We start from the raw sequence: 15,880 nt of genomic DNA on the forward strand, positions 1-15,880 counted from the left end.
AAGTGTGGGGTCTGCAGGAAGGTTTGAGTTCAAGTTCCACTGAAACTAATTAGGTGACCTTGGGCAGGAGGCTGATCCCTTGAACCTTAACTGCCTCTTCTGCCTGTAAGAATGGTGGTACCTGTCTCAGAAAGCCATTGTGAAGTCTGAAATGTGGGTGGGAAATCCTCACGGGGTTTACAGCCCTTTGCAAACAGCACTGTCACAGTTCCCCTGGGACAGCCCCACCTCCTCCAGAGCTGCCGTCACTGCCGTGCTTGTCTGTCTTTCCCACATGTAGTTAGAACATCTCTGTATTTCCTTCATGCTTTCCTGTTAGAATCACAGACAAGGTTCCTAGAGTGTTAGAGTTGAAAGGAGCCTCAGGGATTTTCTAGGACAACCACCTGAGACCCTACCATACCACCAACCCCCAACCAACCACCCACATCAAATAAGATCAAGGCCCCAAATCACAGAGGAAGCTGGTAGCTGACCTAGGTTTCCTGACTCTGGCTACATGTTCCTCCCCCCCAAAAGTCCTCTGAGAATCCTCTCACCTCCCAGCAGTCCCTCCCTCACGACTCAACTCTTCTCTATCATGGGGTCCCTTTGACTCCATTGACACAACAGGCCTTTAGGTCCCTCATTTTACTTCACAAAGAGGAGGCTGCAGGGCCCTGAGGGCAGTCAGTTTCAGGGTACCTTTGCATTCTGCAGTGGGGGCTGGTAACTGGATGGCCTGTAGAATGTCCTCTGAGAGGCATCAGTATGGATGTCCCCAAGGAAGAGCTCCTCCACCAGGCGGTCCAGGTGGTGCTGCAGGTACTGCTTCTCCACCCGGAGCAGCTGCAGCTCATGCATTGCGAAGTTCACGGCCCTGGTGCACTCACAGCCATCTTCCTCCTGCAATAGGTCGTAGGGCACATCCTGCACCCAGGCACCTCCAGCAGGGATGAAGCCAGGGCACGTGCGGTTCACCAACTGGCTGAGTCTCTCGGCAACCACCTCCGTGTGGCAGATGACCTGCACACTGTGCAGCTGATAGTCAGCTTCTGTGCCCCCACGGATGATCCAGGAGGCCTGGCGCAGGCGGATCTTGCCCCGGATGATGAGTGTGTAGGTGGGGCTTGTACAGCGGTTGCCACTATAATAGAACTGATAGGCCTTGAAGGTGTTATTGTGGTAGAATCTGTAAGACCTTGTGATGAACTCTGGGCCTGACCTCACTTCACAGCTGAAAAAGAAGTGGGGAAGAAAGACTTTTTTAAGCCCAAAGGCATGAGAAAAAGATTCATTCTAGTGTTAAGAAACTACAGTAATAATAATAATATGCTTACACTGTTCTAAGTCATGTATAGATACCAGTTCACTGAATCCTCACAATAACCTATGAGTGAGGTAGGTATTATTACTATTGTCCATATTTTACTGATGGAGAAACAGAGGCACAAGAGATTAAGAAACATGGCTATGGTCATATAACCAGCCAGCATCAGAGCCAGATAGTGAACCAAAGTGGTCCAGCCCTAGTGCCTATGAGCCTAATCACTCTACTCCAGAAAGTCATTCATTCACTTTATGTACAAACCAGGAGAGCAAAACCTGCCATCCACAGTTCCACCCATGGGCCTAACTTACAGAGAAATTTCTTCCTTCCTGGTAGGAAGAAGGAAAGAGTATATTTCTGACCTATAAAAGAAGTTCCCCTAAGCAAGTTCAGAAATAACTTAATTTCCTTACAACTTCTGTTTTGTGGACCTTGTCTAGAGGAGGCAGACGCTAGATGTCCACCTTCCCAAAATGGAATGTAGTCTTGGGAAAGTGCCACTTAAAGGTCAGAAATTCACCCTCTCACCCAGTCAATTTTCCCTCTAGAAAAATAAAGAGGCAAATAGTAAAATTAAACAATTTTAATTAAACAATAGGAATTAAACAATTCCTTTTGTTTTGCACTGTTGACAACAAAATGTTTTCTGTTGTGGCATTAGATAAATTCTAGATTCCTAGGTCAGAAATACTTGGCCTGGGTCAACAGAGCACAAACGGCTCAGCAGGCTTTAGCTTGGCCATGCTCCTCACACTGCTCTGATTGTAACCGATTTGCAGACATGCAGCGTAGCCCCCGCCCCAGACTGATGATGGAGGTTTCTTTCAATGTATTGGGCAAAAATTTGTCTGTCTATACCTTTTGCTAGATCCTAGTCTCAGTTACAGGACTTTCATCTCATTAATTTTGGCCTTATAAGTCTGCTCAGGTCTATAATATATAGCATCACCCCACCCTAAATTAGGGCCCCTGGTTTTCTCTTTTAGCAGCTGTTGTTTTTTCCCTTATCATAGTGCTTCTTTGTGTGCTTATTTGTAAAACTCTTGAAGACAGAGACCATGTTTGTTTTGTTTACTGTTATAAATACAAAATCTAGAATAATGCTTAGCACACAGTTAATACTTGTATGCTCAATAAGTATTTGTTAAATAAAATAATAAATTACTTAAAAGTACATCACATTAAGATTGTTAGTGTAAGTATTTGTAATTTATTTATTTTGAGAAACCTCATTTTTATGGAAAAGAAACCTCTGGATCTTCATCATTTTATAAAATTCCTTTTTCTTCTTCTCCGTATTTATTTAATCCCTCCCCAAGGTACCCAGACACTGCAAGGGAGAAGTGATCAGATTCCAGAGTTAGCCTTGTTAATTCTCAACAATTTAATGGGTAGGAGAAAAACTGCAGGTCTGCCTCTAGGTTATTTTTAAAAGCTCTAATGGAAGATAAGCCAGAGCTTAAACTGGGATAAATCTCAGCTCCACAGCCTGGAAAAGAATCCAAGAACTACGGCTTGCCTAGTAAGGTAGCTTGAAAATCTCTTAACTTACTCTTAGAACCCTGAAGCTATATATTAAATTACCAGAATATGGCTGGAATATTTAGATGATCAGAAACTTGCAAATCATGTTTCAGGGTTGGGGAAACACAGACTCCTAATTTCACTTGCTAATGGTTTCTTTTTATACAGCAGTGGTCCCACAGAGTTCAGTAAACAAGGACCTATTCACTCACACCCTGTGGCTAACAGTGGTACAATATCATCTCTGCTTTAGCTAAGATTTCTACAGTACTTAACTCTGTTTCTTTACCAACCAGAATTTCAAAGTGTTGTTTGGTTCTTAGAATTTAGACAACACTTAAGTCATTGTATATTATAAAAAGTCTACATCCATCTAAGAGACCCTAAGAAGGGCCTTCCACAGAAGTGTGCTCCCCAGTCCCTCCTGAGCCCCTCTTACCCAGTGGACACCCAGTGGCCCTCGATTGCTGGTGGCATCTGCACAGTGATCCGTGCACCATTGTGGAGATGTTTGAGCATGTGATGACACTGTGATTCCTTGAATGCTCTCCAGGCACTTTTCTCTAAGGACCTAGGATGTGATCTGCTATCTGGATGAAGGAGGGCCGAACCCTCTCCCAGCCCTGAAAAAGAACAGTGGAAGTCAGCAGAAATGTGGGTAACAGCACTGCAAGTGGGAAATGCACACATACTCCCACCCCACCATGCTATATCACTGCCTCCACTTTCAGAAACACACAGTCCAAAGTGGGAAGTGTCCTGGGAGATCATTTCCCAGGTAAGAGAACTGAGATCCATGGTGATAAAAAACATGGACTTAATGTGAGGTCAACTGGCTAGTTCCTGGCAAAGACTGAGCTCCAATTCATGCAATTATGAAATAGCAAAAGGCCATGCAGCTAAATGAGGTGTGTAGTACAGACAAATGAATGTCACACAGAATGTCAAGGAGAGAAATGGACATATTCTAGAGCCAGCAAAGAGGAGATATGACTTAAGGGAGTAGTAAGAGAGGGGTTATCAGGAAGGGTGAAATATGCAGTGACACATTTAGGTAAGGAAGGGAAAGAGTGAGAACAGCCTCAGTGAAAAGGGAATTTTGATGGAATGGAGAAAAGCCCAGAGAATAGCTCAAAAGACTCCCCACTGTTGATCTGCTCCTTCATGTAGTTCCCATCTGCTACGCTGGGTCATGCACCTTCTGGTTTCTCAATCTCCAAATGGATGCTCTCTCAGTGGGTGCAGGTCATATTCCTGCCCTACAATGAGGGAAGGCCATGACATTTTCCCCAATTAACTTCCAAGTCTGGCCCCTTGTCACCCCTGTAAGTCAGTGACTAAATATGCAATATATAGTTTAAAATTAAGAGTGATTACAAGAAGATTGCACATTTTTTATTTTCCACGGGTAAAGGAATACTAGGCCTGAGTTCATCTTCAGTATAAGTAGTTTATCCTACAAATAGTAGTGAACTCTCACTGGCCTAGTGTCCAGAATAAGGCAATGAGAAAAAATGAAATTATAATCTGACAGGCCACTGTTTCCTTTGAGATTCACTTTTGAATTAACAAATCAACAGGTCTTTATTGTGGACCTACCATGTTTTCAGCACCCTATTAGCAAAGAATACACTAGTCAGATATATGTACAAAAATAAAATTAAAATATATGCAAAAATAGATAAAATGTACCCATTAAAATGCTACCTATGAGAAAGAAATTATATGTTTTTAAATCAGTGCCTGAATAATTTCATAAAGAAACCACGGTTTATCACAGATCTTTTGAAAATGAAAAGTTAGACCCATAATACAGCGACTTACACCACCAACATGATGAAAATCTACCGGAGAAACTCAGTAGATGTTCTGCAACAAGTTGATAACATGCAGACATTCACCAAGATTCAGAGGGTTGACCAGAGCATTGACTTCTAAGTTTTTTGAAATTCTTATCAAAAGCACTGAAAAGACATCTCTACAAGAAAAGTCTCGGGGTCCTCCTGTAAGTAAAATGTTACCCTGGGAATGAACAACAGCCTAGGACTGTTCTTGCAAATCTTAAATGAAGTGAAAGGCAATGAGGCAAAGACACTATGGGTATGATTTAACTAAATGATACTTGTAAAAAGAGACTGTAAAACAGCATGATTGTATCATGTTCAAACTAAATGCAATCTCACTACCAACCGTTCAGCTAACCCAGGTGACTCAGACCTGAGCTAGAATGAAAGGCTGAAACTAAGAAATCTGTGCCTAGTGGTATCAATATTAATGCTTGTAATTGTTAAGGGAGAATCTCCTACTCTATAGCCTCGTACTTCCACCCAAGGGAAAACACTTCCACTAGAGTGATTCCCTGGGTGGTCTCTCTCTATCCCTCATTCATCCCTCCCCAAGTGTAGTAGTGTATGTGATGGAGGAGGAACAAGAGTATTTGACTCATTTTTTTCTTTCTCTGTTCAAAAGGCAGCATGTTTTCAAAATACCTGCATTGTGATCAGCTCCCTGCCATGGAGTAAGGACCCTTCCCCTTTGGTTGGTGGGCTATGGCACTGTGCCAGGTAGGAATCAAGGGATGAACTATTAGCAACCCTACCATGGACACCTCTCTATACTGTGTCTCTGATCAAGTATTTATCATGATTTCTAATGTTTTAATCTCCATTTGCTTGACACCTGTGTTGATCTCTCAGTTAGTTGTGAACTACTTTAGGGAGAAGAGTACTAGTCACTGTATCTCTGCCAACCCCAATAGTTATAATTATCTTGATGATAAAAAGCATTTCCTGAATTCTCTGTTAGGCAATCAAGGAATAAAACATAGTACCACTTGCTATCTGGTGATTAATTACAAGGTGGCTACCTTAAAATAGATTGTTTCTTAATTCAAGTCATGAGGCATTGAGAGTTGGGGAAGATTCTACTTTAAATATGAAATTAAGCATATCAACCTAGCTATGTTCTAAAAAATGATTTGTAAACCCTTTTACACCCTGCAAATGTTTTCCTGTAGAGATAAAAAGCCTGAGGGATAGTGGATATGGGTGAAATCTCCAGAGCTGGGCTGCTTGAGTTTGAAACTGGATCTGCCACTTAAAGGATTTCACCCAATCCAAGACTTCAATGATTGTTAAGATACATCCTTATTTTATTACTAGTGGTAAAAACACTTGCATTTTAATGATGACATAATGCCTTAACAATAATCTTGAGATACCCATGAATCATGCACAGCAGCCTCTGGTTGCTTTGACATTTCTCTTACCTATTCAAAAAGCTGTGGCAACATCTTGCCATTGCTTTGCACTGCTTCACATGTAACAGGTAACCCTTCTGCTCTGCACATATCTCAGTAAAAAACACAAACTCACCCTCATCTTTTTGTGGGTATCTTTCTTTCTAAGCAATTGACTATGCCATGTGAGAAAATATGGAATTGAAGTTCTTTCTCCAGTGATCAATATTTGCTTCACTAATGTCAAACAGCACTCTACTGATCTATCAATAGGCCTGTCTGATTTTCACAGTGGTTTCTCTTTTGTGCTCAGAGCATAATTTATAAGAGTTAAGGAGGGAAAAAAAGCAAGCAACTTGGCTCAAATGTTTACTCTATTTTCAAAACCAGCCTATTTGCAACTAACCTCAAGATACAGAATACCAAGGATGCACATAAAGGAGGTGAGTGATGGGATGACATCTGTGCATGATGTGATGAGCAGCTGTGCCCAGGTTCACACAGGCAGAGACAGCGTCATCCACTCAAAGCTGCTGTCTCCAGGCTAACGGGGACTGGAACCTTCATCGACCTTAAGGTGTACATCCATTGCAAAGATCTTAAAATACGAACAAAATATGTATCTTACCACTGATGAAACATGCTATTAGCACTGTGACCTTAAATTACTTAACCTCTCCAAGCTTCAGTCTCCTCATCTGTAAAGAGGGGATAACATCCCATCCATTAAGGTTAGTATTAGGATTAGTGTCTTCAATAAAAGACCTGGCACATAGTTCTCATTAAATGTCAGCTCTTGTTATTTTAAATGATAATTAGGCTCTTAGACCACCCTCAAAAAGTCTTTTCTAGCTAATAGTGCAGTTAAAATGATGGTAAAAGTCATCCAGAGCCAGGTTCCTTCTGAGTTCTGGGAAAGACAGAGTACTCAGAATAAAGATAGGGCCCTCAGGTAAAGTGAACTGATAACCGGGATGTAGAAGAGAGTGGGACCCAAAGTGCCAGTCTCTGGTTGTTGACAAGTTACACTTGGTTTAACAAATACCTATTCACTATTACTCCATATATTTTAGAGGCCAGAAGCATAAAGGAGAATAAAGATAAGTTTTTTTTGACCTTGAGACTGTTAAGGTCTCACTGGCCTAGATATCAGAGAACAAGGGTAGAGATGATGAAGGAGGCTCTTGGAAGAAAGCTGGAAGTTCAAAGGCAGAGGAAGGAGGGCTGAGGTCAGGATGTGCATGGGTGATTCATAAGGCTAAAGTCACACAGGAAAGGAGCCTACAGTTAGTTATACTTTTTAGCCAGAGGTGGAAGAAATAAAATCCACGAGTGACCAATGTGCAATCATTAAAAAGCAGGCCAAAAATAAATAAATTACTCAGAGTTTCTAGAGTCAAATCTCCATTTTATTATTGAGCTTATTGGACAATGAGCAAAGTTCATGAACCTGGCAAGGCTGCGAGCCCAGGAGAATGTCAGAGTGCACAGTCAGATGGAAAAGAACTCTACAGTTAGCACAGTACTCAGGACCCAGTGATTTTGGGTTCCCACTCCAAGGTGAGAATGTATTTTCAAGGTAAAAGAACAGGGAGTTGCTATTTTTTCCTTTTTATCTTTCCCCTTCAAAGTGCCCACCACCTTGATTATTCTTAGAGAACAAAATTAAATGTGTCAGATAAAAACAGGAGTTGCTGTAGGCAAAAGAAACTGTCTCTTCGGTCTATAGTCAACTGACAGTCGTCTCCAGTATTTACTTGGCTCATCTGGAGTGAGGAATGTGGACAACCTTCTTGTGTGTGCTTCTTGTATTAAATGGCTGGGAATTAAAAAGTCATTGGGAACACCAAGTTCAGCTGCAGGAGAGGCCAAGTGCAAAAGCTCTATCTTTATAACCCAAGACTTTCTTCTCAGGATCAGCCATAGAGTTCCCTCCAAAGAGACTAGACATGGACTTCTGGCGAAGCCAGGGACCCCTGAGTTCACGGCATCACCTGGAGTATGTCATATACAATGTGAAACTGAAACTAGCAACTCACTCATTCATTCAGTCAGAAAGTCTCAGAAGGGCCAGGCATTGTTCTAGGCATGGAAGCTACAAACATGCTTCAAGGAAGTCTCAGTTGTATGAGAAACCAGGCCTCAGATGGGCTTGGAGAGGGACACATAGGGACAACAGAAGGCTCTGAATTCTGCTTGTTGGGGTTCAAAGAGGGGTAGATAGCCCTTGAAGACTAAATGGAAGTGACCTAGGCAGAGCATACAGTACAAACACAAGGAGGCAGGCAGGAGAGATCTGAGTAGGAAGAACTGGAGACAACTGGGTGGCAGGAGATGGGTAGACCACTGGAGGACCCAGGAGAGAGGATCAGCAAAAGAGTGGCAGGGCCCTGGTGAAGAATGCCATATGTGTCATATTGAGTGTGAATTTAACTGGAAAGGTGAAGAGGAACTGCCAAAAGATTTTAAGCAGTATAATGGCACGATAAGAACTGCATTTGGAAAGCTTGGTTTTCCCCTATTTGGTGGGATGGGAAGCAGATCAGAAGGAGAAAGTTGAATTATGAAGTTTCTACAATGGTTCAGTGTATCATTTTGCCTGAATAAGTAAGAAAGATAAAAGAAGGGAAATGCTTTCAACAAACAGAAGCAAACCTTTTTTGTACTCTTGGAACAGTACTGACCATCTTCTGCATGTTGTCGGGAGAGGTATTAAAGACGTTATATTAAAAGAAAAGTAAGACAGGAAGAAGGGAAAGAGAGAAGGAGGGAAGGAGGAAAGTGGAAACCTCTATTAATTTAGCACTACATCTGAGGAGAAATTTTTGTAAAATATTTATATGTCCTATTTTAATACCTCTTAAATTGTGTAATCTAGCATGCTGGTACTTAGCAATGCATTACATCAAGTATGGTAACTAACTACAATGATAATTCCTGTCTGAATATACCTCTTATTATAATAATAAATGTGCTTATTATATATAATAACTTTTTAAAACCTCTACTTAATTGGATTTCTTGCATTATTGGAAATGTTGACTAATTACAATATTTGGTTGTTGAAAATCCTGCTATTGTATGTCTTGATGATCTTTCTCAGATGATTTTGATACTTAACATGACTCAACGTCCTTATTAGGAACATCACTGCCCCAAAGATGGTACTTTGGATACAGAGGTACTGGAATGAACAGGTAACAGCTCTGTTTAAGCCATGAGAGGTTTTTTCCTCTTATTTTTCTTACATGACAAGAGCGACAAAGTGTGTGTGTGTGAGTGAACTCACAAATAACATCGACATTTTGTTTAATTGAGGATTTCAAATGTTTTGGTTAATTGAGAAGACTAACTGGATTCCCGTTCATTAAGATTTTGCTGTAAATGAATCCAAGAAAAACAGCATCTTAAGGATCAAACAACAACTATACAGTAAGAAAGCAGCTGTGAGTTTCCAGTCTTTAAGGTAGCTTTAGGTTAAGTAATCTAATACGTTCCTCCTTTTCCTGTACAAAGTGAAAATTATAATAATTGTAATAACTAAAGTTTGTACAACACCTGACAATCCACTTTATGCATTAATCAAATGGTAGTTACAATACAGGTATAAAAAGAAGTAAGTGGAGAACTATACTTTAATGTAAAGTGTTACTTAAAAAGCCAATCCACAATCCCAGCTAAACTAGAAGCTCTCCATAGCACTGTTCCCAGCCCAGTGGAATGCTGAATAAGGAAATTATCAAAATAATTTCAGTATAAAATGGTCTCCAACATCAGGGGTCCACGCCTCAGCCCAGATACATTTTTATGACAAATAATATGCTAAGTAAGTGTGGGAGGGGGAAAAAAGTAGACTCTGGTAGGAAATTGTTCACCTGTTGAAAACAAATCAACTGGTGAAGACTTTAGATTACAATTTATAGGTTACTACTTCTAGAGAACTGGAGCATGTGTGTGCCTGCATGAGCATGTGTGTGAGTGTATATTTGTGCATGTGTGTATACGTATGAATGATTTACTCCAAAGGAATAAATTACTCCACAAGAGTAATCATAAAGACTGAAGAATGACCTTAATTACTATCATCATTGCAATACTCTACTCTTCAGAGAGTGAAAACTCCCAGTGCTATCAAATAAAAAACCAGATTTCTCAATAAAGGTAGCATGTAGGGTTGACCATTTATGCAGAGATTTACATCCTAAATACAAAGCCTATGTGACCAGGCAACTATTTACATCACTGAATTGGCCATGTCATGCGTTCAGAAGGCAGTCCTTAACACAATTTTCAAAAGGGACAAATGTAGTACTTCTTCTATGGTTATCAACAGCAAAGCTTATTCCTAAATTAGTGCTACCCTCAAAAAAGCAACACAGTGCATTGATGGGACCAAACAGAAAGATAAAAGGTGTGGGAGAGGAAAGTGGTACAATGACTGCTTCCCATTTAAAAGTTAATATTCATTCACTCAACAGTTGAGAGCCTACTATGGGTGAGGTTATCAGTTAGGTATGGACCATTGTTTTTACATGTGATAGGAAAAGTGAAAGGACAGTATACTCCATGTCTACATCCCCAATTTTTCTAGATACATTCTGCAGTTTTTCACCTGCCTATCTAGATTGACAACCAAAAGTTCCAAAACAGGTTATATGTAATAAAATGTAAAATTAGCTGGGAAGGAAACAATTTTCAAGCACACTTTGAAAACTAATCTTTGACCATGTTAGTCTGTATATATGTTCTTTAATGCTTATAAAAAGCATAAAAAGCAACTAAAAAGGATAAATAACTATAATGTCAAAATATTAACAATGGTTGTCTCTGGATAGAAAGTTTTAAATGATTCTTTTCTAGCTTATTTTGCATGTTTCTATACTTTATGTAATGTGACATGCAGTCCTTGATAATCAGAGTGAGAAAATATTCTCAAGTTAGAACTGGTATGATACAAACTTGAAGCAGATAAAATGAGACTGATTAAATTAAATGTAGGTAATTACTTAGCCATGAAATTGCCCTGCCCAATTAAATAAGCAGTCATTACTGTAAATGTGTGCTTTGAAGTGGATAGACTCCCGCACAGCTTTTCATGTTTTGGAATAAAAGCACGTATGTATCACAGACATACTGAGTTTTACTATAGTATGGGTACCTGTGCTTACCAAGCTCTTGTTTTCATTTCCATTATTTTTTTAGATAAAAGCAAAGAGAGCTGCTTCTGCCAATCTTTAATGCTTCATGTCTAGAAGTATTTTCCTTTTATGAGAAATATAATGAAGTCGAGATTTCAAATTCCTGGCCCCATTTGACTTTAGTCAAACACGAAGTAATTTTCTATGTCTTTTTCTTCTAATGCCATGGTCCCCAGACTAGACACTGGGGTTGAATCACCGATTGCTGAATTTGCATGTTGGGTTTGTAACTGACTGCTGCTGCTACACCCATTCTCTTCAGCAGAGCTGTGTGCACGTGCAGTGTGTATATTGCATGTGGTGTGTTTGTGCATGTGTGTAGTATGTGTGCCCCGGTCAGGGAAATGCTGCAGGTGACATCCTCCCAACTCTGGGGCTCTGCAATAAGCTTTTCTTCCTCAGCCCTAGAAAGGGAGGCTGTTCCTCCTCACAACCTCTGTCTCTAGCAAGCAGTAACACTTGGCACACAGTGGGCTCTCATCAATGTACTTATTGAACAAAATGGGTAGCTGAAAGAATGAATCTGGAAAACCTTTATAGAACAGAATATAGAATACTGTTAATTATTTTGGGGTGACACTATATCCTTTTTCTAACTTAGATACCTATCATGTGACCTTCCAGAATAATTTTTCTCCCTAACTTAAGAGAATAAACAACGTGTAGATGTAAAATTTTGACACAGTGAGAAGTCATGCTTCGATGATGACAGCAGGTTTTATAATGAAGTTTCTTCTGTAATCACTTCAACTCTATAGCAGAGTCTATTGACATGTCCTGCTGTGGATGCTTTCAGTAGAGGTATACAATCACTAACCTACCTTCTCATGTTTCTAGTCTTAAATGTTTTATACTTTACTTTAAATGATTATCTTAAGTTGTTATCAGCCTGTCCTAAACAGTATGTAATTACACAGTCCTGTCATCCAATCATATCTAGTTCTTTTCTCATTTAGGGAGAAAAAGGATGAAGATGACAGTTATAGATCTGCTTAACCTTCTGTTTAAAGCAAATCAATTTATTTCACAAAATAATATTTAATATCTTTAAGAACAGATATTAAATCTGTGCTCTGTTATGAACAGATGCTAATCTGTGTTTTTGAAGCTGAATGATTTTTGTGGCTTTTCATCTAGGAGACAAGGCAGTGATAATGAACATCTTCCAGCTGCATACCTTCATGACGTTCAATAGGTTTCTTTGGATTAAAAAATGAAACTATTTTCAGGTGTTGAGGAAGAGGAAAGTAACACTGACATGTATACTTTTATGCCACCAGATTTGAATTTGAGTTGTGCACTACATTTCCAGTTTTAAAAAACAGCAAAATTAACAATGGAGTCCAGTCTTGCCAGAGCTTAATTTACTCATCAACAGGACCTAAAGGTGACTTGTAACTTGCAATTAGTTGAAATAAAAGTAACCAAAAACCTGAACAGAGACTGGATGCCAAACATAATAGCATCCTCACACAGAATCTTCATGAAGGCTTTGTGCACTTTTAGTCATATTAATGTGACTTATTAGTGTAACACTCTGAATGATGTCTGAAACTAAATGTATTAATGTTTGTCACAAGTATATACATAATCAAAAAAAATGTTTTTACCTACCAATCACTACCACTCATTGACAAATGGTCTCTTATAGTTAGCAAAATAAAATGCATGTCTATCAGGTAAAAAATCACTAAGCCATTCTAAGGAGATTTCAGGTAATTTCCTTCAAACTAAAAACATCTATTAAAATATATGGTCAAGAGCCATTATTACAGAATTTTTAAATGCTTACAAAACCCCTAGCTATAAAGTACAAAGACAGCCATTCTCCTGAGTTAGGTTGATTAATACCCATTTTCTGTTAAAACTACTTTAATCAAGTAAAAATCAGGCAAAAAAAAAAGAGGAAGGGAAGACTACCCAATTCTTTCTGGTGTTTTATGTTATCCTAATGAATTATGACAAGCCTTTTCTAATCCAAGGATTTATACATTGAACAACTATTCCCTGTTTATATTCTTCCCGAAAATTGGACACTCCCTGCAGGAGGTAAGTAAACCTTTAGGGGACTTCAATGTTTTTGCCATTGTAGATTCACTTTGAAATTGGGTAACTTTTTGTAGGGTTATCCATACCCTTCAATTAAACTTCGCAAACCTTTGCTTTTTACCCTTCTATTCTCTTTGTCATACACACACACACATAGTGTGAGCACACATGCACACACGTGCAGGGCCTGGCCCCACAGTCTCCCCATATACCACATAGACTGTCCCCTCTGCACGCTCTCCCTCCAGACTGTTCTCCTGGCACAGGGTGCAGCTGGGTCTGCGTAATCCCTGATCCCAAGGAGTTCAGGCCAACTCAGATTTGAATTTGGATATTTGGTGCTATACCCAGACCTCACTAGGACAGACTTAGGCTCTTGTTACCTGCCAACTATTAAAATCCCAGCTGGTACTAGTGGGGAAGAAAGTATAATTACAACACCCGCCCCCCCCCCCTTCTCAGAGGAGGGAGAAAAATCTCAGTATGAATTAGGTCAGGTTGCATCTCTAAGGATCACTTTTATAGTCCAAATGTCAATGGTTTTATGTAAAAATTTCTATTTTGCCAAATTTCAAGTAATTTTTCATTTTAAACTCATTTGACCATACTATCTTTTTTCTTCACAGATATTACAACAGATTTTTTTAAAGGAAACAATTTTCTCTGTTTCATCTCTCTCACCCTCTTTTTTCTGGTGTGTGCGGCAGCTGCTGTTTGATCTGTTCATTGGCTCTGATCTGTTTCATGTTTCAGCCAAAGATTAAAACTACTCTGTAATTCTAAGCAGATGGGCCTAGAAGTGCAACCCTATAATTATACCTTCTTTCTTTGGCCCTCGAATTGCAAGCCTTCCATCCTGACTTTTAAAGTCTGGGATCACTAGAGTTCAGAATACACCTTGGCAATCAGGTAGGTCTGGCCCAGCCCAACATGTATACAAGGCCTGTGGAGCTGTGCTGCCCAAGCCGCTGCCCAAAGCAGGCCTACAAAAAAACAAACAAAACACTACAAAACAAAACCCCAGCAGTGTACAAGTTAACCTGCAGGTCTTGCAGGTTAACTTTCCTAGATCTTCTGCAGGGGTGGAGGGCACAGCTTGATCTTCACTGCTATTTACAATGCATTCCGAAGCCCTGTCCAGCTGCAGGTCCTTCTCAGAAATTTGGAGTGTTCTGAGGGTACCGATCTGATCTGTGAAGGTTTGGGGTGGGGGTGACAGGTCGAGGAACTACAGCCAAGCTCCTAGTGAAAACCTTCTGCTCAAAAGTCAGGTGTCCACCATTAAGGAAAGTTCGCTCAGAACATCGGAATCAGCACCATGCCTTCTGCCACTGCCCCTGCATCTGATGATCAACACCAATCTACCACAAAATCTGCCCTGGCGACTCCCTAGCAATTGTCTTATTTTTTCTCGATGCAATTCCTGGAACTCTTAAAGTGCTGATGTCTCTGGTTAAGAGTTTACTAGAGCTCCTGAGAAAATGTGGCACATGAAGCGGAGACAAAATGATCAAGCAACAGCCTGAGGGATATAAGGCGTCAAGTTCTGCAGAATTTAAGAGACTGGTATTAATTATCACACCTGGGCTATTAGAAGTCCCCTACTCCTTGAAACTGCATCCAGTCTACTTGAGAGAAAACCCCATCACCACCCTTTCAAAAAACACTAGTTCTAGAAAGGGCACACAGAAACACCCGTGAGCTATTTTTCCGCTTAAATAATCATAGTTTCTTTTTACGGTCCCATAAAGGCTTGGACCACATCAGGAGCCCCTCCTGCACTCTGACATTTGGGAAACAGGATCGCAAAGCCTGCGATTTCATGACAGTCTACAGTCTGAAAACCCAACAGTGGATAAAAGTTTTCCCAAGGACTTGAGGCAGTCCATTCAGGAGATCAAAGTTGTGTGTGAGATGTTTTCACCCTTCCAGAAAGAAAACTCCAGCCGCGAAAGGGCTCTGGGCGCTGCCTGGGGAGAGGAGCTCAGAGCCTTGGAAACGCCGAGTCGCTCTTCCAGGGGTGAGCAGGAAGAAGCGGAGACTCTGCTTGGCTGGCGCGGGGACAGGAGCTGCCGCGAAGACGACTGGTTCCGCGGGGAAGTTTCTGCCGCTCTCCGGGATCCGACCCACCGGCGCCGGCCAGCGGCCAGTCACCACCCCCCATTCCGAGGAACTCACCGTGAAGCAGCAGGGCCGGGAACAGGTACGTGAGCAGGAGGCGGCACAGACAGGACATCTCTAGTCCTCCTCCGGGACCTCCCGAGTGCCCCGAACCACTCGAGCCGCTAGCCGTCCGGGGCCCCTGCTCCCGGGAACCGCCGCGGCGCTGCTTGCACGCTGCCCTCGGGTCCCCAGCCTGGGACGACTCGACGAGGCGGCGGCGCCGCGAGAGACCAGAGCTTCGGCACCGGGACGCGGGGGCGGGTCCGCTCCTCGGCTCCAGCTCGCTTGAGGCCAGGCCAGGCCCTCGATCATTCGGCTGCCGAATGGGGCCCCATACCCGGGGGGGCGCGGCGCTGGGGCTGCGGGGCACGCGCTCCCTCGGTGCTGGCGGGCCCCGTG

At 41.4% G+C, this 15,880-nt stretch overlaps 1 protein-coding gene across 1 annotated transcript in view; it reads right to left on the reverse strand.

Moving 5' to 3' along the window:
- APCDD1 (APC down-regulated 1) overlaps positions 1-15,625 on the reverse strand; it is a 31,190-nt gene extending 15,565 nt beyond the window's left edge. Inside the window, exons 1-3 of the mRNA XM_045850452.1 lie at positions 15,497-15,625; positions 3,273-3,456; positions 685-1,216 (exon numbers count right to left, since the gene is read on the reverse strand). Of these exons, the coding sequence (XP_045706408.1) occupies positions 685-1,216; positions 3,273-3,456; positions 15,497-15,554 (774 nt within the window). The 5' untranslated portion in view covers positions 15,555-15,625. The remainder of the gene's footprint in view (positions 1-684; positions 1,217-3,272; positions 3,457-15,496) is intronic.
- Positions 15,626-15,880: the final 255 nt, after the last annotated feature.

Source organism: Phyllostomus hastatus, unplaced genomic scaffold (genome assembly GCF_019186645.2).
Source record: "Phyllostomus hastatus isolate PE091 unplaced genomic scaffold, TTU_PhHast_1.1 phas_contig_80, whole genome shotgun sequence".
Taxonomy (NCBI): Eukaryota; Metazoa; Chordata; class Mammalia; order Chiroptera; family Phyllostomidae; genus Phyllostomus; species Phyllostomus hastatus.